The 21,163-nt window shown below is 36.7% G+C and overlaps 2 protein-coding genes across 8 annotated transcripts in view; one reads left to right on the forward strand and one right to left on the reverse strand.

The window, feature by feature from the left end:
* Positions 1 to 21,163, reverse strand: part of LOC112567849 — a 57,481-nt gene that overhangs the window by 21,377 nt on the left and 14,941 nt on the right. For 3 of the 7 annotated variants that reach the window (XR_003099921.1, XR_003099920.1, XR_003099919.1), the window contains exon 1: positions 563 to 2,184. Coding sequence is in view for 2 of the 7 variants with exons in the window: in XM_025244697.1 (XP_025100482.1) it covers positions 7,365 to 7,696; positions 8,075 to 8,353; positions 8,661 to 9,029 (980 nt within the window). In the remaining 5 variants the exon portion in view is untranslated. Of the gene's footprint in view, positions 1 to 562; positions 2,187 to 5,984; positions 7,697 to 8,074; positions 8,354 to 8,660; positions 9,030 to 21,163 lie in introns of those variants that run through there. The other 4 variants (XM_025244698.1, XM_025244697.1, XR_003099918.1 and 1 more) reach the window with 4 other exon arrangements.
* On the forward strand, positions 10,319 to 16,444 carry LOC112567855. The gene is made up of 8 exons (XM_025244712.1): positions 10,319 to 10,703; positions 11,670 to 11,796; positions 12,024 to 12,155; positions 12,424 to 12,606; positions 13,363 to 13,419; positions 13,817 to 13,934; positions 14,916 to 15,030; positions 15,438 to 16,444. The coding sequence occupies exons 2-8, from the start codon at positions 11,736 to 11,738 to the stop codon at positions 15,462 to 15,464; spliced, it is 693 nt and encodes a 230-aa protein (XP_025100497.1). The 5' UTR covers positions 10,319 to 10,703; positions 11,670 to 11,735; the 3' UTR covers positions 15,465 to 16,444.

Genomic DNA, 21,163 nt, shown 5'->3' on the forward strand with positions numbered 1-21,163 from the left:
TCCTGTGGATGTATTTTTTATATATGTAATTGTAACTGGAATGTACTGCTATTAGGAAGACCAACAGTTTTTCACAACTCTGCTCAAACTTAAATTCACAGCTAGCTTTTGCTTCATTTCTTAATGGACATTAAATTATAACTCGTAAACAAACATAACATGTGGTTAGTGATCTCTTGTTGACTTAGAACTTTATAGCTAGCACCCACATTGTGCAAGGAGCTTTCTTTTGAGGACGATTAATTAATGGTTCAGCTAAAAGATAGGGAGCAATCCAAGTTTGAAGCATTTTTATTACATTTCGGCTCAAGCTCCTAGTACTCGAAAGACTTGAATGAGCTAGAGGTTCATCATAATAATAAATATTGTTTATGTAAAAATCTGTCTACCATCTCCTCTGAAACAAGATGTTTGCATCAAATGAGCCTCTCGTGAGTGGTTTGGCATGGGCAAAACCTCAAGAACAAAATGAAGCGAATCTTTTATTTCTGCACAGTCTGACACTTATTTTTTTATAGCATAGCAAACAAATTTTAATTCGCGATTGTTAAACTTATCTTACCTCGATATGCGTCCACAGCATCCTACAGTCGCCAAGTCGCGTACAATGTGAACAGCGACGTCCACAATGTCGACATTATTGTTCGTAGTAATTCGATCCCTGGCACGGGTAGACCACAGTGATTTTATAAATTTGGGATAGATTGTTTGCAACATCTTGGAAGAGTTTGGAGCTGCTAAAATCTCAGAAACAATCACAGCGTTTATTACAGCGGCAGCCATTTTGAAGCTAGCTCTTTTCCGGCGCCACCATTCAGTGACAGTGTTGCTGATTCGCTGATTCGGTGGTTTTGGCGAAAAACACCTGCTCCATCCCACCAACCAGATAGCGTGTACCTCGATGAGCTGACCCAGAGGTGAGGAAGGAGTAAAAACTGGCGTTTAACACCTTGCCTGAGAAGATAGGTGGAAATAGGTTGTACCACTCTAATTTAGAAAGAAAGACAAAGGAAACGTTTCAAGTATATTTTAGCATTGGTTTTGCTAGTAACTATAATTGATCAGAATTTTTTTTTTCACGAAGAGGTTACATATGCATGATTGTTTACTGTATAACCCCACATCTGGAACCACAAAAGAATAGGAGACTGACACTCGTTTTGTGTATCTTTCCCTATTGACAGTTGTAGATGAAATAGCAGAATGAATGGTCGAAAGATTTCATTTTTGTCGAACATATATATAAAGATCCGTGGACTGTGTTTTTTAAAAATATAATCTTGTCGCTGGAGGAACATTTTTTCTTGATGTTGTATGGGAGAAATGCGTTCATCTTTTAGGAAAGTTTTTGACTTTTGAAACATACTCAGACTCGGCGGTGAGTTCGAATTTGACCATATCCCGCACCCTGCCGCCCGGACCGGTTCGTACAGATATGTACCACCGATGGGTAGCATCTCAGAACACATCGCTTTGTATACGCTTTTGTATATAAGGGGGGTAACTTCTGGAACCTTTAGGATTTGTTCCACTGTAGATTACTTCCCTTAAACAGCTGAAAACGTCAAGCAGATATTTCGCTATGTTTGAAAGTAGGCAAAGGTTCTGAAATGAAGCCCCATATTGAAGTCGGTTAATTACCAGTTACTCAATTCAACATGGATTTGTACTCAAACAACTGAAAATAAGAATAAAATAATAAGTGACATTTAAATTTTAATGTATATTCTAAGATTTCGTTCTAAAGTAGATATTCATTTAGATATTGGTTTGGTTTTTTTTTTTTCTTTGAGGGTTGAATGTTAGTTTAGAAAGTAGTACGAACCTCATCTAAACACACAATTAAGTTTGTAAATAGCTTTTATGCTCGAGTATGCCTGAACATTTTCATACATCGCACTGACATCCCCATCATAGTAAACTTCACTTCAAAAAAACCGTAGGCGATAAGAAGTCAAGTACCAATTCACAGGTGTATCATTTGAATGAAGTAAGGATCGAGCGTTTCACAGGCAACGGCTAGTGTGAGTCCCCTTGAGTTTGGTCGTCGTTGTTCAGTTTATGTATGTGCGCTAACCGATAGGCTACCTATACTATAAAGTGTTCTGCTTGCTATATCGTCTTAACCAGGGGTGGGCAATTAATTTTCCCAAGGGGCCGCATGAGAAATTGGGATGGTCTTAGAGGGCCGGACTAATATAGTTAACTCAGTGTTGCCCAATACTGTATATGTAGTATATATACTGGCGGGCGGGCCGGCCAGAGGGCGGGCCGGCCAGAGGGCGGGCCGGTCAGAGACAGGAGGCGGGCCGGATCCGGCCCGCGGGCCGGCCTTTGCCCAGGTCTGGTCTTAACCAATCCTATATTATTGTTGCACTTTCCTTCGAACATTTGTATTCCTCGTTAACTTTTGTCTGTTGATTGAATTTCCTTGAAAGACAGTTTGTATGCAATTATGCATCATCATAATGATGACGGCGATAACTAATAATAGATAAAATTGAGCCAAACATCAAATGCCAGTCAAAAATAAGGGAAAAGGGCAACACGTTTTACAGCTAAGGATACTCTCTTCAATGGAGACAACTCGTTCGCCAGTGAGAAAAATTGTTGAGAAGAGTTACGTCCTATTCTACACAAGGCACCTCTACGTACAGAAGAGTAGTAGTTCAAATATGTTTTATATTCATAAACTGTTCTTTATAATGTAGCGGGAGCACTTGTTTAGGGCAGCGTGTACCGCTGACAGTGCTTGCTTCCTCCACCCCGCATCCCCTTCCACCCCATCACTTGGTCGCGAGAGACGGACGTTACCAGAAGGTGATGTAGCACCCAAACTTTACATGGCAGGCAGAAGTCAGTGCTTGCTCCTGTTTACCGATACAGAGGTTGGTCCTGCTGGGAAAAGAAGTAAAACTTTGGTTCTGAGTACTAGGGAAGTACCATTTTGCAGCAATGTGCTATGGTTCCGCTGGAAAGCGACTCACGCCACTCAAACCACCCCTATAAGTACACATTTAGTTCTGTCCACCCTGAGTGCGAGAAAAGTTACATTTTGCCGCAAGGTGTCTTGGTCCGCTGGAAAGCGCCTCACATCACGCAAATCCCTCTTTCCCCACCCCAGGGAGTTAGGTGCTAGGTTTTGGTAGGCTAGGTATAGGTAGGTTAGAGTAGATATAGTAGCTGTATGTGAAAATAATGGAAATCAATCTATGTCTTTGAACATATGTGAGCGTATCAATCCGAGCGACTGCTAGAGTGTCGTACGTATGTCCTCGTCATGTGAAATAGATGAACGTGTATCAGTGAGCAAAAGAGTTTTTTGTTGTCCGTAGGAATGATTTTATTTATCAGTAATTCAGTGTCAGCCATTGCTTTTTTCAGCTTCAGCCTTCTATATATACGGAACTACATGAACCTCGCACTGGAGTATTTTGTGAAGTGCAGTTATTTTAAATATGACTGACTTTGTTGTACAAGATAAATGGTATCTTTGTGAACAAGGTCTAATTTGAATTTAGATACTGATCTGATTTTATCCCAGATTATTACTTTGTGGATCGGACGTTATTGGTAGCTGGATGGCGGATGTGTAACAGCATTCTTACTATTTTAGCTGTCTGCAGTACATTACTTTGCCATCCAGTTCCTGACATCGTGCTGTTTCCGCTGGCAGGTGAAGCTGGGAACTCTCGATGCATAGGATATGAGTTAGGAGGCTGAGGCATGATGGTGTGTGTACAGTTTTGTATCCTTGTGCTTTTCTGACTGCTTATCTATTTACATATTTTTGTGATATACACAGTATTCTTTACTTGTTTTCATTTTGCGCTCTTCCGATACTCCGAAGAAATATGTGAATGTCCTCGCTACTGGAATTAGCATAGCTGTTATCTTGGTAGCCGTTGGTGTTGCTGTTGTTGTCGTCATAGTCTGGAGAAAGCGTATGATGCACTTGTTTAATTGTACCCGGAATAAACTGTTTGATGGTTGGATTATGAATTTAATGACTAACAAAACTTGTTCCATTACTGTGGTAAAGGGTGAATTTATTTGGCTGGATGGTAATGAGAACATTTTAATTAACGGGTTGGTAATAAATGATTACAACTCAATATTTCAGAGTATGAATAAACTATAAATCAATGGCTGATAATACATTGTTTATGGACTTGATCGGGATTTGTGATTGATCTGATAGAAGACTAGTTCATTCATTGACTAAATCAGTTTATTAAATTACTTTTTTAAAAAATTTGATTTGAAGTGGTAAAAGGTCGCGTTAGCATAGATACTATTATCTAGCTAGCTTAATAAATGTATTTAATCTGGTTATATAACTAGATAGATAATTCGAAGATTGATTTTTGCTTACAAGGAGGGCTTTCAAGAGAAGAAAAAATCAGTGCCATGCAGCAATCAATGGCGCAAAAGAACAAAATATTTCAGAAGAGAAGGATGTCTGATCCAGCTGCGTTGACCTAAGTACTAATTCTATAGGTGTTTTAATTTGTAAACTTCATGAGCTGCCTCTTCAGGGGTTAACTATACGGATGAACAAACATTCACTATTTTTTAAAAGTATTATTAATAGTATTTTTGTTTAAACCCGACATGATTACGATTAGTATAATATTATGCACTATAATTACCCAACTAGTTTTTTTTCAAAATATATGTATATGCAGTACATATTACCCATTTACAATATATTTAGAAAGGAAAATTTTCTATATAAGTGATTGCACAAAACATGATTAACAGAAAATTTCAGCTGACGAAATTTTGTGCCCATTGGGACACCATCAATATCTTATCTGCAAATTTAGAATTGACAGATATAAAGGCCACTGTTCTGCATTGAATGAGGGGTACAGATGAGAATGTGGAACTACCACGGAACAATACACGATTTGGATTGTATAACACCCTTATTTTGAGCACTGCCTACAATGCCGTATGTAAGAAATTGTACTTTTCACCATGATCAGACTATCAATGTGAAATGTTGACATCATCATATATTTTCCGCTGTCGTATGGCGTGCTGGAAGAAAGGTTTCAGATAATTGTCAATTTTCAATGTGCAGTCATTGATATAAACGCCATTAAAACATCAAACTTGTTAAAATCGTTTTGTTACCGAATAAGCAGTTGATAACAGTTTGTACACAAAATTGAGGTAAGGTAAGATTCGCTTTCCCAGTGAACGTAGAAATCGTGAATTATTTGATTTGCTATGTCTAAGGCTTGTCCTACGGAATATAATTCCCAATCCTGTCCTGTCATTGTCTTTTGTCTTCGTGGATACAATCAGTTTTAGGCAAGGTAGTCTTCTATTTGTAGCCCTAAGTCAGCAGTAATCAGAAGCCCTTTTGTTTCAAAGTTGAGTCCACAAACCACGACGCTGTGACGCCTCGCTGTTCATGTAGCATTCGAGCAAAACAGGAAGAATTTCTGGGGCCGATAAAACTGCCCGGAAATCACCTCATCGGTCGAACCTATAGAATAAGTCTTAATGTGGTTGACGTAGCAAGGCTGAGAGCTTTCTAATTAGAGAGAGGGGGAAAAGCACATAGTGGTGTTGGGGCGGGCATTTATCAAGTACAGGCAATGCCCAATGTGTAAAAGAATATTTGCTCTCTACTTTTGGTCAGTATCGCGATGGTTTTGAGATAATTTGATCTTGTTATTGTAGTACACCACTCATTTGCTTCAATTTTCACACAGTAGCTTAAAGGTCCTGATTCGTTGGCTGTTTTTTTTATACTGATTACTTGCAGCAGATATACTTATTAACGCTGCGATGCTAATTAATGAAGTTATCTTTACCCGCCTTCACAGTGTGATTCACACCGTCTATTAAACACAGTAAACAATTTCAGCAACAAAGGCAAGAATCTCCAAATAGTTATCTGTATAGTGTTCACTCATGGGCTGGTACAGCCACCTTACAGGTGTAACATAACCTAACCACAAGAAAGGTTTTTAACAGATTGCTTTACTTAACCACATACTGAACGAAACATTGTACAACTGCCATCTGTGGAGTTTTTGTCAGGGCAGTGACATCAGAGCTGTGGATAATATGTACATATACAATATAATAATACACTAAATAAAACAAACTCAAAAATCTTCTGAACTGAATAAAACATGAAAAATGCATAAAATATATACGGACATAATCACTTGCAACTCACCTTTAAATGTGACACTTTCCTAAACAGATTTACACAATGATGTGGTTGTTAACATTAAGGTGTTATTTAAATAAAACTTTAAATAGTTAATGATAACAAAGAACATTATCTCAAAAAACAAACGTCAGTCATGAATAATGTCTGTCTGGTTGTGTTGATTTGTGCACTGATAGATAAATAAATTAATGAAGAAGTGGGTGCATCTACCTGTGAATTCCTTACAATTCAATATACTGTAAGTTCGAATATTCATGATGCGTAAACTCACCTGTCACAAGTCGTTCCTTCCTCTTTGCAAATGACACTTTAAGAAATTTATTGAAAACGTAAGCGACAATAACTTGTCATCAATGGCTGCACGCGAAGGTGTGTCAGGAAAATATATTTCTGCCGCACGTCAAAATGCAAACGGATTTTTTTTGTTTTTGTTTTTGCGAAGATGCTCAGCTTCACCGTGTCTGAGCCAGCGACGAGAGATGAAACTGGATATTTATATCAAAATATGAATTAGCATCAAATTCAACACACCCAAAACCAGGACGCAAAGTGGATCCTAATCTTACACCAAAGATCCCAGGCTACATACTTTCAAAAAAGATATCGGGTGGGATTGTGGTTTTTTCTGGAAATAATATCTTTTTGCTTCAAAGTATTAATGGGTATTTGATGCTTAGATTATTTTCTTTTGAATTACACCTAGAGATAAATAGTTACTATAGTTTCGCTCAACTAGGGCACTGGCTTTTTCACTGTAAGGAGAAGGCTGCGAATAGTAATATATAATGGATAGCGAAACATATTAAATACTATTAGAATATTTGTGATAAATATATTAAAAGCTTCAGTATTTAGAAATGACTGGTGTTATGACTTTTTGTGTGCTTGCATATGTACTTGATCAAATTCAAAAACATCCAAATTAATGAATTAATCTTTTTTTTTTAAAAAAAAATAAAACTAACGCTTCCTATAAATGTTTCAGTTTTACATTAAACATATATTATCCTAAAGAGTCGTTGCAGCTTCTTTATATTAATCAGGCGATGTGTGTTAAGGCTCTCACTTTGCTAAGAACGTTAAAATTTGCCTAAAAGTCGCATAAAAATTGTTTAGCTTTCCTTAAGAATGTGTTAAGATCGTTTAAAGAACAACAGCTTTAAATTTATCTTTTAATAACATAATGGGGAAGTAAATACTTACGAGACACTATTCTGAAAACCAAAGGGTCTGAAAATCCTCTTTCATTGCTGAATTTTAGAGCCCACTTTCTTTCCTTCTCGATATCTTCCTTGTCTAGAGCAACGGTTAACAGCATTTCAGGCGGATCACCAATCAGCGTGCAGTTTACGTCCTTGCTTGCGTTCTCCTTTAATGACATCGGGGTCAGCAAACAATTCTTGATTTCTTTTGCGTGAGACCTGACGTGAAATGTCCAGTTCTCATGAGTTTTATTTGTGGTGACCTTTGGGTACTTGCTTTTAAATTGGGGACAACCTAAATAAAACAAAAACAAGAAAGACATTTAAGTTAAGATAGATGTACTTATCTTTCTCAACAGTGTGTGTGTGTGTGTGCGCGCGCGTGTGCAAATAGTTTGTTGTAGTAGATGCATCTATGTGTGGCCATAAACAATTGTTTACATCCGGTCAAAAACTTGATCTGATACTAGAAGATAATTGAGTTACAGGCCTATAAAATGTACAGTATTATCGGTGATTTAGATATATAAGAACTGTGTACTGTTGAAAACAATTTATTCCATTTTCGGGTATCTGAATGAAAGTATCGATATGGATATTTATCCGTCGAAGCCTAAAAAGAAAGAGCTATGTTAGGTTAAAATTTAGTACAAACCCTTCAATTTATACTTACACCTGACAAGCAGGCTAACAGATCTGTTCACGTTTGAACCGTTTCCTTCACATCGGATGGTTGGCCAGTCCAAGTGACAGCTGATTAATAGTGAACCGTTAAGATATTTTTCTGCTCGCAAAGCATTCATTTCTTTCCCCTGTTCACTCAGCAGAAGGAAGTTAGAGTGCGGATTCCCTTGGTCGAATGAGCAGGAAATGTTGATCTCACCCTCGTCAATGAGATGATCGCCGTTGACTTCAAGTCCGTTCATTGTCAGACTTGTAACACTGGGTGGATCTGCAGAAAAAAAGGCATGATCACACAAAACAAACATGTTCAAAAACCTCACACGAAAGGATATCAACCTCTCCAAGAAGATATTCTTACAAATTAGCACACATCAAAGCTGATTAAAATATTAAAATATATTTTCCTTCCTTCTTTTCATCTCTTTTTCCCTGAATTATATTTTTCTTCCTTTTTTCATCCATTCTTCCCTTCCTTTTTTCTGCCTCTCTGCTTCCTAAATTTTGGAAGAAAAATGTTATATGAAAAAATGCAAATATTGTATTTTGTAGATGAACCAGGTATAATCTTTACCTACACAACACATTGAGTTTCAGCTCTTTTTGATTGTTCAAATATCTACTCGACTGCAAGTTTTTCCACTGCCACTTCCACTCGATTTGCACGTGAGATCTGTTTACTTCTCTGTAGAGTTCTGCTGGACCTGCTGGAGTAGTGCAACGAACTGAAGTGTTAAGTGTTTCAGAGCATCTGCTTGTCTCAAAAAATGTAATCGACCCGTCGTACTCGAGACTTCCAGCGATTGTTCTTGTTCCCACTTTTATTGTGTACAATCTTCTCGGCAGATCGCATGCTGAAACGTTTAAAGCGAAGGTCACGCTGACAAACTTGTTTACAGAAATCGAAGTAATGTTTTCTCCAAGATGGGTAAACTTCAGTTCTGCGCCTGCAACACAGATTAACCACACATTAGCCATCGTTAGTTTGCTTACAAAATGAACTAGTGGCTGCTTTGCTCAATTTTGCTGGCAAAACATTTCCAACGATACGTTTAACATACATTAATATGTACTCAATTTAAATCGTGATTTAGAGTTGTCAAAAGATTTTTAGTTCTCAGTTACAGTCTATACAGTTTTTTCGACTATAAATAAGCTGAGCTGTACAAAGCTCTAATAAGAAGAACAGCTCTTAATAGAAGATGGCTAATAGTCCAGAAACATTCAAAGAAATGAGAATCTCAGAAGCTTGTAAGACAGGTTTTATCACCAGGAACAGATACAAACATAAAGTTATCCAAGAAAACTGATCCTGAGTAACACCTGTAATCAAATACTGGGGTTTGTTACATACGTGAAACTACTGACTTACATTTTTCTGGTGCCAAGCACATTATCGGCGGAGAGACGAGCATTATAATAATAATACGAAGTAACGATGGCATGTTAATTACTGAGAAAAAGTGATCCTCCTATTAACTTGGAGCAGAGCGGGGACACAAATGATAAGGCAACGGACTAACAAGGAACATACAACTGACACAGATATATATCTTCTTCCTTATGAATTGTGATAGCTGTCAAACGTGAACTATTTAAAAAAGACATCGGTCACCAATCAGAAAAATTTCAGATGCACTTTCGCCATAAGAGGAAATACTAGCGCCATATTCAGAAATGTGTAGGGAGATGGATTAGTCTGTTGTGACACCCCGCTGATCATTCGAAGGGCGACTGCAGGCACTACATACCTCTAAATGTGTAAACAACATGGGTAAACAACGTGCCTGTTGTTGGATAATACAGGAAAATATAATTGCTAAGCAGAGCTGTCATCTTATTGTGACTTACACACACAAACTGTCTCTATCTATCTAAACCCATAAAAATTACTCTTGATACAAATGAACAATGCTAACACGCTTGAGTTCAAATGTTCTTCCGCCTATTCTTTGATATAAGTTCCGCGTGAATGCACTGTACGCTGCCTGATGATGCAACTTGTGTTTTAGTCACGCGCGAACGTGTGTGTGTGTGGAGTGTGTGCATAATATATCTTTTACTTACTGGTGTGGGATTTAACTTTCTTCTACCATTTTATCATCCTTCACAACACCATTAAGCAATTTACTACGTCCGTTTCCCATTAAACATAGAATGACCTAGATAGTAAGGAACGTTTCACTTCCGTTGGAATGATCACCGTAAACATTGCAACACGGGAAGCCAGGTGTGCAAGTCAGGCGATACACATATTTGACACATAGCGTTTTAATAACCTTCCCCTCTCTCCACCCACGATGTTTCTATTTTGGTAAGATGATGAAATAAAGGAGCTGAGAAAAACTCGTCGTCAATAGTGAGAAGAATGTGACCTTAGACAAAACAAATGGGTGCAGTCGCGTCTGACTCATGGTCATGGGTGCTGTTTCGCAATGAAGGGAGACAGCAATGACTAAGAAGATAATATTAAACTCACTCCAGTGCAGTGCCACTGTCACTTAAGAAAGTTATTTATCAAACAACGGTCGAACCGTTAACACCCGGTGCTCACAGATAACTCAACAGTTAGGAAATTCTAATGTGATTTAAAGCGCTTCTTCACATACTGATTTGATCAAGTAAGTATTATGCGGAAAACTGAAAATACTTATCAAGTTAATCCGCTAGATGTTTTTTAACCTGTTTCACGCTAGGCTGTTAAACGATCTGCTGATTTCGTGTTAGTCCCTCAGTTTGTAATTCAGCAAAGTACTTTCATCACAACAGTCGACATCCTTTTCCTCTTTTGTCATGTAACACTTATTAGATCAAAAGAAATCAGACAACTGTGGTGGTGGTGGTGGTGGTGGGGGGGGGGCTGCTCTATACCGGGTCCTTTGACGAGGTGTTGCTACGGCCCTATACTCCTGGAGGAGTAACAAGGAAGAAACTAACTAAAAACTAATGCGTCGGATAACATGGTGGCACGAAGACAGGCTTCATTTTTATTTCTTGGTTCTATGCCTCTTTCATCATCAAGTAAAACTTCTACAGTCAGACCTCCATAAGTCGACCTTTCCTAAGTCGAAAATGAGGTCAGACTGTAGTTGACTATTAAAAAAATATTATTATCTTCTTGATCAGCGACTACGAACATTTTCTCAGCTTGTCTATATTCATTTGTTATAAAGATCCAAGCAAAGAACTTGGTTGTTTATCGGAGGCAAATGAACGGAGCTCATTCTATTAAGCAGTATTAACAATGTGGGTACATCAAGGACATGTTTTCCAAAAATGCAGAAAATCGTCTATTCTAAAGTAAATCGTGTGTATAACGGACAAAAGGCCTAGATGTCTAATGTATATTCACTAGCATTAGGTAATCGTTGCGTTTTGATCGTGGTTCAGAACTTCCGCTGTTTTGCTAACCCAAACGCTAACCCTACCCACTACTTGTGTGTGTGCGCGTGCACTCACGTGAGTGTAAGAAAGAATAAGCGTGTAAGAAGTTGTTTGCATTATTATCTTAAATGAAATGAAACAGTCTTTCATTAAATGAAATGAAGCAGAAATATTATGTTGTTCAAATATTTTTTTAATTACAGGTGTCGAACACTGTTTCAATTTGTGAAAATTGAGCTTTCCACAAAGGAATAATTTCAGAAAGAAAGATGAAGATCATGCCGTTTCTCCTGTTTTCAATTCTGCTGTGCACGGCCTGTGCAGTCACAAGTAAAGACAGTGATTATTTAACTGTCAGTCTTGAATTATAAAATAGCTCTCTAAAGTATCCATCTTTGTGATTAGTAAAAGACCCCTGAGTGAAAAAAAAAGGAACACATTACTGAGAATATCACTGCATTTCCTAACCCACACAAAGCTAAGCATAACAACCACGAATAACACTTTCAAGAAGTATGCAAGTAAAAAAAAAGTACAGAAAGTGTTTATTGTTACAGGTGACGAATCGAGCTGTGAAACGACCTTTAACGAGGACTGCATTAAGAAAGTAACAGTCACAATCAAAGGAAAGTGTTTTGAACAACGCAGACCATTTCACATTCTCTATGATTCGTCTGGACAGCAAAGAAGTAAATTAAGATTTTTTTCTGATTTATCAGTTTTTACACATCTTCAAGATAAGTGGATGGCAACTAAAAGCTGCACAAATGAAGCTAAACCAAAATCTCATCGTATCAGGCGACAAAGTGTTTATGATGTTGACGATGGTGTATCTATCTGTACCAGTGAATTCAAGCTGAAGTTTTCACATTTATGATGTATTTGTTTTCTTAGTACACAAATACACTCGTCTTCGCGTAAATGAGTTAATAATGAATGTCACTGTTTGTGTCTCAGGAACAGTTGCTACACTGAATTATCAAGAGAAGTACACATGCGATTCAGTTAAAGATTTCATCTGCAATGACATGATGAACAACACCTTCGTTATTTCCACGGAAACTAGTGTATCATGTATGAACGGAAATGTAACACTTTCTCCAGATGGAGACCTAGACATCGCCTGTCAGCAAAGTAAAGGTAGGTCACAAATCATATACCATACCACAGCAGTTTCCATAAAAGCTATTTAAAGACTTTTTAAAGTGCAAGTTGGATATCTTCTAATTACGGATGTGGGATACAAAAGAAAAAGGTCACGAACTGTAGCTAGTATTCTAATGATGGTATTATTTTCGACATTTTGAAGAGCTTTGCTTCTACCTTACGGCAGGCACTAATAGAGAATACCAGAACTTCCTAAAGCGAATGGCTGTGAAATAAAGAAAACAGTTTTCTAACTCTTTCGCTGCGTCAGGGTTCAACGAGGTCACATTCTTCTCGAGCGCATGGAAATTCACCAATTTAAAAAAAAAAAAATCATAAAAAAATAACTGTAAGAGATAGAAAAAAAATTTCAACTAATAATAACAGATCAAACTATGTGACACAAAAATGTTTACATTTGAATCCTGCATGAACAGTCACTTATCTTCGCGGGTGTCGAGGTTGTTCTGAGTTTTTTATTGCGACTTTACCGTTGAAAAAATAGCACAAAATAGAGAAAATAAAAGTAATAGACATCTTTCATTTAGCTAATGCATGTATTTTTTAATGTTTCTAATGCCGTGAATGTATGTCTTATCTTAGGAAGAATCAGCTTGTTCATGCTCGTCTGTCTTGTTAAAGAATTGCTGGTATGGATAAATAGTTGTATTTTTTTACACACTAATCTTTAAGTAAATTAAAAAATGAATTTTACCTATGCTACGGCTAATTTTTGTCTTTTATTGACAGAAAAATTGAGGCCATTAGGAGCGAATATAGAACTTCAGGCACAGAATGGAACTATTTGTACGTGAGTCTTTCCAAACGATGCTATAAACCATTTTAGTTGTAAGTGCTGCAGGCTTCATTTCTTTGAAACATACTCTGAAATGTCATGATAAGAATATTGTATAATATAGCTATATGAATATCATACAATTAAAACGTCTGTGTGTCATTACTAAAAAAAAAAAAAAATCCCAAAATAAATTTAATAAAAGCGGAGGGAAAACTTTTTTGTTGCGCAAGTTCTTTTTTTAGGTTTTTTTTTGTGTTGATGAAGTTATGTTTTGATCTGGCATTATTTTGTACTTTAAAACGTTGGTAACTACATTAAAATAATAGCAATTATTTTAAGCAGGTTCAACATTTTAAAAAAATCCATCATTAAAAAAGTCAAAACATTTATCTGTAAAAATTTCAGATGCCACTCAAGACCAAACCAATAGTGACGCGGCTATTGGGGGGATAATTGCTGGCTTAGTTGGTCTCTCGGCTGTCGTCATAATTGTACTTTTGCTGATTTTCTTCCTTCGACAGAAGTGAGTTTGTCTTTAATTTCTTTTGTTGCCACTCCCGTTAATAAGAAGCATTTATTATTTTTCCATATCTGGTAAGCCACTTTATATTAAATAAACAAAAGTTCATTATAACAACAACAGCAACCAAAAAAAAACAACAAACAAACAAACAAACAAACAAAAACAAAAAACAAAAACAAAAGCAAAAACAAAAAACCCCGACTAAAAAAGTATCACATGATGCAGACATTTTTATTTCAAAGATCATTTTCAGTTTTTAGCTCGTGTTCATCAGCTTTTCATAGAAACGTGTCAGCCGAAATATTTTTATAAAGTCGTTGATTTCTGTCACTGGGAAACAAAATGAAACGTCTGCTTATCTTAAACAGCAGGGTATAACTATATTTTCCACTACTTGAAATGTGAGCTGTATGTGTCAAAATAAACCTTTCGTACCTTGAGACATTAACAGATTTACAGAATAATCAAAAAACTGTTAAAGTGAGATGATTTAATGACGCCTAAGAAAGATCGGGTGCTTTCGAGTAAATGTCATACCCTCCAAAAACGTTGCTTACAATGGGTTAATAATCTAATGCTCCACCATGGTATCAAGGTATTTTTCTATAGCACTGATTAAAGATTGTGTTTTATCATTTATTATGATACAAAAGAAGATTTGTTTTAAAAAGAAGGCATATATATGCATCTGGTTCCAGCATTAATGTGTTTCCTTCTTAGTCTCATTTACAAGAATGAAGAGATCAAGAAACTTCTGTTTACTCGTATAGGTATCTCCTCAAATAGAATTAAAGTATACTTAAACTACTTCTTATAGACATATATTTTATTTAAAATGTAAACATAAAATGTAAAGATCACCTACTCTTTCAACAGACTACTAAATTGTATGCAGCAAAAAATCAAGCGCTTTGAATACATACAGTTCAAGCATTAATTTGTAAGCAACTAAATTAAACAATTACTTTCTGATTTAATCAGGAAAAAGAAAATGCACACGCAAAATTCCCCTAGTAACGAAGGTTGCGGTGGACCAAAAGAAACAGAACAACAAAGCTTCCTTGAGAAACCTGTGCAGAAACCAGGCAGGAAGAAAGTAAGTATTATAGTAATAGTGTGCAGGTGCGAAGTGACTCGGATATCAATCACTTCCTTCATGGACAAACTTCCCCTGCTTTGCTTCATGTTCAATTGAGAGCAGTGTGTTAAAAAATCTTAATTAAAGAAATGTTTCATTAGGTGAGCTGCTGACATTTTAACCAGAAAATGAAATATCTAGGACACGTACTTCAACAGACTAAAATTTCACGTTTTTAATATCTGTCTGTTAATTAGGGTCACAAAACTGAAAAGAGTACGCATATATTTTAAAATATCTAAACCATTGTTTAAACTTTTGTGTAATGTCTGTTGCTGCAACAATTTGTTGATTAGAACATTGAGGAAAAAAATATCTAAACAATGAATAATCTATTAATCTTTTCAAACATTTTGTTTTAACAGCAAACATTGTTCAGGCCCAACAGATAAGGAAGAGGAACGTTGGTTTTTTATGCCATGTGCGTCTATCAACGGCATATTACGGAAGGAGATGTTGCCAGTAACACTGACCAGTTGAATGTCAAAGGAAATTAATTTGTTCTACCTTCAACTGCTGTAGAAATGAAGAACACTGAAATAACTGTTTTCCAGTGACACTGTAAGGTCAGCATATCGGTGTGCTTGGTCGAAATCTACCGATGATGTGCACAGAAGCTAATTTCATCTCGACGTTGAAGAGGTTGGAAATAATAGGTGATAAACGGTGAAAAGCCTCACGGCTAATATACTAATATACATCACATCATATCAACCTATCTTGTACATGCAGAGAAAGGACAACATGTCCGCGACAAGACTGAATCCAGGGCACGTACACAATCTTTACTGCATTGTATGCCGGGTACTTACTCGTTACCCAACCGGACCATATCTTGGCATGGGAGACACTTTAGTGTCACAGAGCAAAGTGTCCCTGTCTTCTTAATCTTAAAATTGACTGTTTATACATAAGTAATATTTATGGGATTTTTTCTAACTTGGAGCGTGAAGCATAATAAGTCAGATCGGTTAAATGACCCGAGATATTATATATCTACAATATTGAACATCACCAACACAACTCTTTTACTAATTTTTTCTCCCTCTCAAGACATCTTTGAAAGTGTGCTTCTTTGTCAAGTCAAGGCAGAAAAGATTTTGTCGGTTGAATACAATATTATAATATTAATAGCTCATACTGTGCTGCTTTAGTTCTTAATGACTTGTTTAAGATGATTACAGACTATTTCTCCATGTCAAACTGCTTAATCTCGTCGAACCGAGACTGCCTTTGACACACACAGTGTGCGTAGGACTTATTACAGACAACTAAGTAACTAAGAACTTATGTCACTCCTCGTAGTGATGGCTGTTGTGGTCACAACGACAATGACAAACGATTGTTATAATAAAGTAATGAGATACAGTGATACACACTCTCGTCATATGTACGTGAACCTAACACACACACACTGCACACCTCAAATCGTGAATATTGTTTCCGTTTTGTTAGTTCAAATATACAGTTCTAAACTAAGCTGAAGCTAACCAGTTAGGGCTTAAGAAGAAAAAGGCTGTCATGGAAGTTATACATACTTCCTAGGAAAACATGTAGACTAAAGTGTGGACTAAAAAGACTAAGAATAAGAAGATTTAAAGGGATGACTATGGCATAGGGTTTACTGTTTTGTTTTCTCACCATGAATAAAAATAAATGGCAGAGCTTTCCACTCCAGTTCCATTAAAAACAACAATGTTTTTTGCATTTTCGTGGGATAGGCAAAAGATTTTTTTAAAAAAAAGAGAGACATACACCTACAGAAAGGAAACGCCAAACCGTCTAAAACCATGAATAAAAAGAAAAAACTAAAACCATACACCACCACGGCAGTACAGACAGGCATAGTTAGCAAGTAGCAGCAAAGGGAAAAGAAAAAGAGAGTTCACCAGCGTAGTACACCACCAAAACAGACTTAGCAAACCTAATTACCTACAGAAAAAAAGCACAAACAAAATAGACAATACATACGGCGTTACGACAGCGACCCCCCCCCCCATTTCACCCTCATCCACCATACCCACTCACCCCTAAAGATCCCCACGCCCATCCCCACAGTGCGAAATCATCGCAAGGTGGAAGCACTTCCCCTCAAAATCAACAATAACACATTTTCGTTATGCTCAGACATTACAGACATATTGTCTAGTCATCATGAATAGGTTTAATAGGAAAAGGCTCAGGCCAGCTCGGCTTAACAGCGCCGGACACATGCACTCAGCGATCTAGTCATCTATTAGTCATCGATAAAAGGCTCAAGCCGGTGAGCGGATTCAAGACCATCAACGTCTCCTACGTCAACAACGTCTCTCTTTGGGGTTCAGTTCCACTAGTAGGCATGCTTCTCGTCTATCGTACTAGGTTTAGTGCTCTTGTCGGTTGAATTCTGAACTGTCTGCAACCTTCCTACTGATCAGCTGTTTAGCCTTATAAGCGACAGCCCTACAATGTGCTTCGTTTTCCCTCCGCTACTTCAGGTCTCTCCTTAGACGGACGCGAACGAAATTCCCATTTAAATATTCAGAAAGAGTAAACACTTCGGCACAGTCAAAATTCCAGTTACGTGAGGGCATGAGTTATTATTATAAGCAAAGATAATGAAATTTCGAGAAATAATAATAGGAAGATTTGAGAATTAAATGATATCACCTAGGCAGTCATATTGTCAGAGGAAACCTCACCATTATTGTTCGGTAAACAAGTAACGAAAAAAAAATGATACAAATTAAGAACCTTGCAGATGGAACTTTTACTTTTTTTGTTCTATCCTTAAAAAGTTTAGTTTGTCACAAATTTGTGAAACTAAGGTCGCGGAAACACATCAAACAATTGATAATAAGCTGACAAGCGACAAATTTATTTCCTGTAGACCAATAAGTAACATATGACTGGGTTAGATGACTTAATCTGACAGCGAAAACCTTAGATCGGTATACTACTGAATGTTGAACTGAAGATTTCGTCGAGAATTGGAGACACGTTAATTGTTCTCTGGTAATCAATTATAGACCATAAGAGGAAATAAAGGAAGATCAGACGCCCAAAACTTGCCGGCTGTAATAAACTGACGCTAAAACGTTTCCTTCACACTATCAAACTGACGAAAGGTCGTCGCATGTCTTTTTCTTTTTCATTTGTTGTGGTTCTTCGAGGGGTCTTAAGTTTTAAAAGTACTGATCTTTTTCTAACCATGAAGTTTAAAAAAATATTCCATCTGCTTAAGTCGTCATGGCGTCTACTTTATTTTTAAATGATTTTTGCAAGGCCATGAACAGCCCACGTTCCAACGATTTCATTAAACATATCAATTAAAAGTACATTAGTAAACATGCGGTTTTCAGCAAGTATATTGGAACATAGATATTTTTCTCAGAAAGCGTGAGGTATACCATGAAGCATAACAGACCGTGCGTTATTAAAATAAACTGAATGAAACGACACTGCGTTTCTTGTTTCTCTTCGTGTATATATGCTCACTATACATACTTCTAGACAAAAAGATTTTTGTTAAATATACAATAATCATTGTCATCTTCTTCATCGCTATCCTCTGTGTGTGTGTGCTTGCTTGCTTGCCATGATATAGTCTCTGATGTTGACAAGGCGGTAGGCAATCACCATCATGTACTGTGTATGTGAGGGAGGGGAGAGCAGCGTGTTTGTTTTAGAATTATATCACAATAACTAGAATAATGACTGTAATGACCAGATGTCAATGAAAAGTTCAAGCTCTCCAAGAGGGAGAGAAAGAACAGAAGTGGTAAGAATTTAAACAAGAAAGGTCTATAGTCTGACATTTTTTTCTGTTCTCTCTCACTCAATTTTTTTATTAATAGTGTTTGACTGTGTGCATAAGGCTGTGTGAATATGAGTGTGTGTGTGATTAATACACTTCGTTCTTGTGTAACATGCACAGTAATACAGATTTAAATCTGTTTTAGCAATTTCGAAAAAGAAATCCTTGCCATGACTTGCTTTCCACAGTAATTTTATGGATAGCAATCTAGTCTACAGTGTGACTAGTTTAAACTATTCTTTAGTTCAACTCCTTTCATAAACAGTAGGTACAGATTGAAATAAAGTATTACAGAAAGAAATCACACAGCCATCTGATTGGGTGTTTTGCTGATAAATGAATGTGAGAAACTTTACATATTTTATCAAAGATTATATTTTGAAGTTGAATAAAGGAAATCAGTAATAAATGGGTGTCTTAATAAGATCAAACAAAAATGCAGCTCTTGCATACGTTGATGGGAGAAAGGATGATGTGGGAAAGCTATTAACATCTTATATCTACATGTTCTGTGAACCCTTGCAACATCAACAGAAGTGTTTAGAAAACTTCCTACAATTAACTAAAACTAGCATACTTGAAAGAAGTCTAGCAACATAATTTAGTGTGTCCTCATTGTTGGATAAAACTGTTTCTTCCTTTGCTGACATTGTGCGGAATGTGTCGGTTGTCTAATGTGAAATTTGTGCTTTATTATAGTGAGCACAACTATGTGAATTTGACATATTGCTTTACAGAGTGTGATGCATGTAGCAGCTGTTTTAAAACCCATTTTGTCAAGTTTACCTTTTAACTGTATATCAAGAGTGCAAGGTTTCTTTGACAGAACCCTAGGAACTAGCTAATCTTGTATGTTGGTGACCATAAACTGTGGTTGTGTGACATACTGCCTCAACAAAAAAGTGAAAAAATACAGGAAATGTTGTTATATTTTAGACAAAAAGATAAATTCAAATTAATTTAAGTACTATCAATGTAGTCACTATACATAATGTGTGATTTGTATGTACAATTGTTGTGATACAAATAGATACAAGTTTTTCTCATTTATTATTCTGTATTGTAATACAATGCATGTGCAAATGGTTACAAATTTGCATGGATACAGATTTTTTTCCTCATTATGGAAATGACAACTCTTCTTCATTACTATTAGTCGCCACCATATTCATTCGAAACACAGAATCTAGCAATATATTTATTGCCAGCAAGCTGTTAATCCTTATTTCCCTCTAATTCTCTTCTTGACTAAGCAAAAGATGTTCTGAATTTCAATTTATTACATCTATTACTCTTTTGTATTTATTTGTTACATTGTAGGATTGTAGAGACTGCTGATTACCTACATTTAATAGTCATTTCTTTTATTGAACAGTCTCTCTCTCTCTATATATATATATCACATTAATTATATGTATTTAGCACATTCTGCATTGGACCTAGATGACTGTTATTTTGATATATGTATTATTCTGCCCTTTCTTTAACAAATATAAGATGCTTTGCTGTGAGACATGGTGGCTGTTTAAAATGTAGCCTGATTTTTTTTTTTTTTTTGCGCTTATCTCCCTTACTCCTCAGCTACAGCTATACCCCATTCCATCTGTCAACTCCATGGCCCTCCAGTACTTAATCTCTGTTGGGCAAAATAACCCTGCTCACTTGGTAGAACTTGAAAATATTTACAGTCCCTGACTCTTGACATCTCTTTCCCTTACAGAAAAACAAATCTGGTGAATGGTGACAAGCAGGTGGTTGCTTTGCCAATTTTTTCTGCAGCAAAATTTAGAACTATGATGTGCATAAACGTTTGTGTATTTAAAAGTTATATGATCACAGAAAGCAAAATAAAGATCCCAAGAAGAAAACAAAATTACAGATTCTCAATATTAAACAAAGGGGAGGCTACCTGCATCTGGGTGTATGCTCCTCCCTGTATATGTACAAATTATATTGGCACATGGATGTGTACATCTATCTGAGCATTTGTACATGCATGCTTGTGTTCTACACGAAGGAGAGGGGTGGTGTGGTCCCGTTTCCTAGCTCTAAGCACCAGACATGCAGCAGAGTTTTGTACTTTAATTCTGAAGGTTATGAAGAAGGTATACAGGGCAGCCAGCAAGCAAGGAGTTGTAGTAATCAAATCTGGATAAAACAAACACACAGACAAGAGTGTTCGTAGCATGTGTAGACAGAATGTGACAGAGGGTGCTGATCTTGAGTAGCTCATAAAAGGCAGACAGCTGTAACATGTCAATCATAATAGGTAGACTGACAGACAGCTGTAATTTG

This window comes from Pomacea canaliculata, linkage group LG7 (genome assembly GCF_003073045.1).
Source record: "Pomacea canaliculata isolate SZHN2017 linkage group LG7, ASM307304v1, whole genome shotgun sequence".
NCBI lineage: Eukaryota > Metazoa > Mollusca > Gastropoda > Architaenioglossa > Ampullariidae > Pomacea > Pomacea canaliculata.

Excerpts from the sequence above, each read along its gene's own strand:
- LOC112567855 (XM_025244712.1), top strand. The coding sequence starts at position 11,736 with ATGAAGATCATGCCGTTTCTCCTGTTTTCAATTCTGCTGTGCACGGCC. Across the intron at positions 12,607-13,362 it reads CGCCTGTCAGCAAAGTAAAG|AAAAATTGAGGCCATTAGGA; the intron begins GTAGGTCACAAA and ends TTTTATTGACAG. Across the intron at positions 13,420-13,816 it reads GGCACAGAATGGAACTATTT|ATGCCACTCAAGACCAAACC; the intron begins GTACGTGAGTCT and ends TAAAAATTTCAG.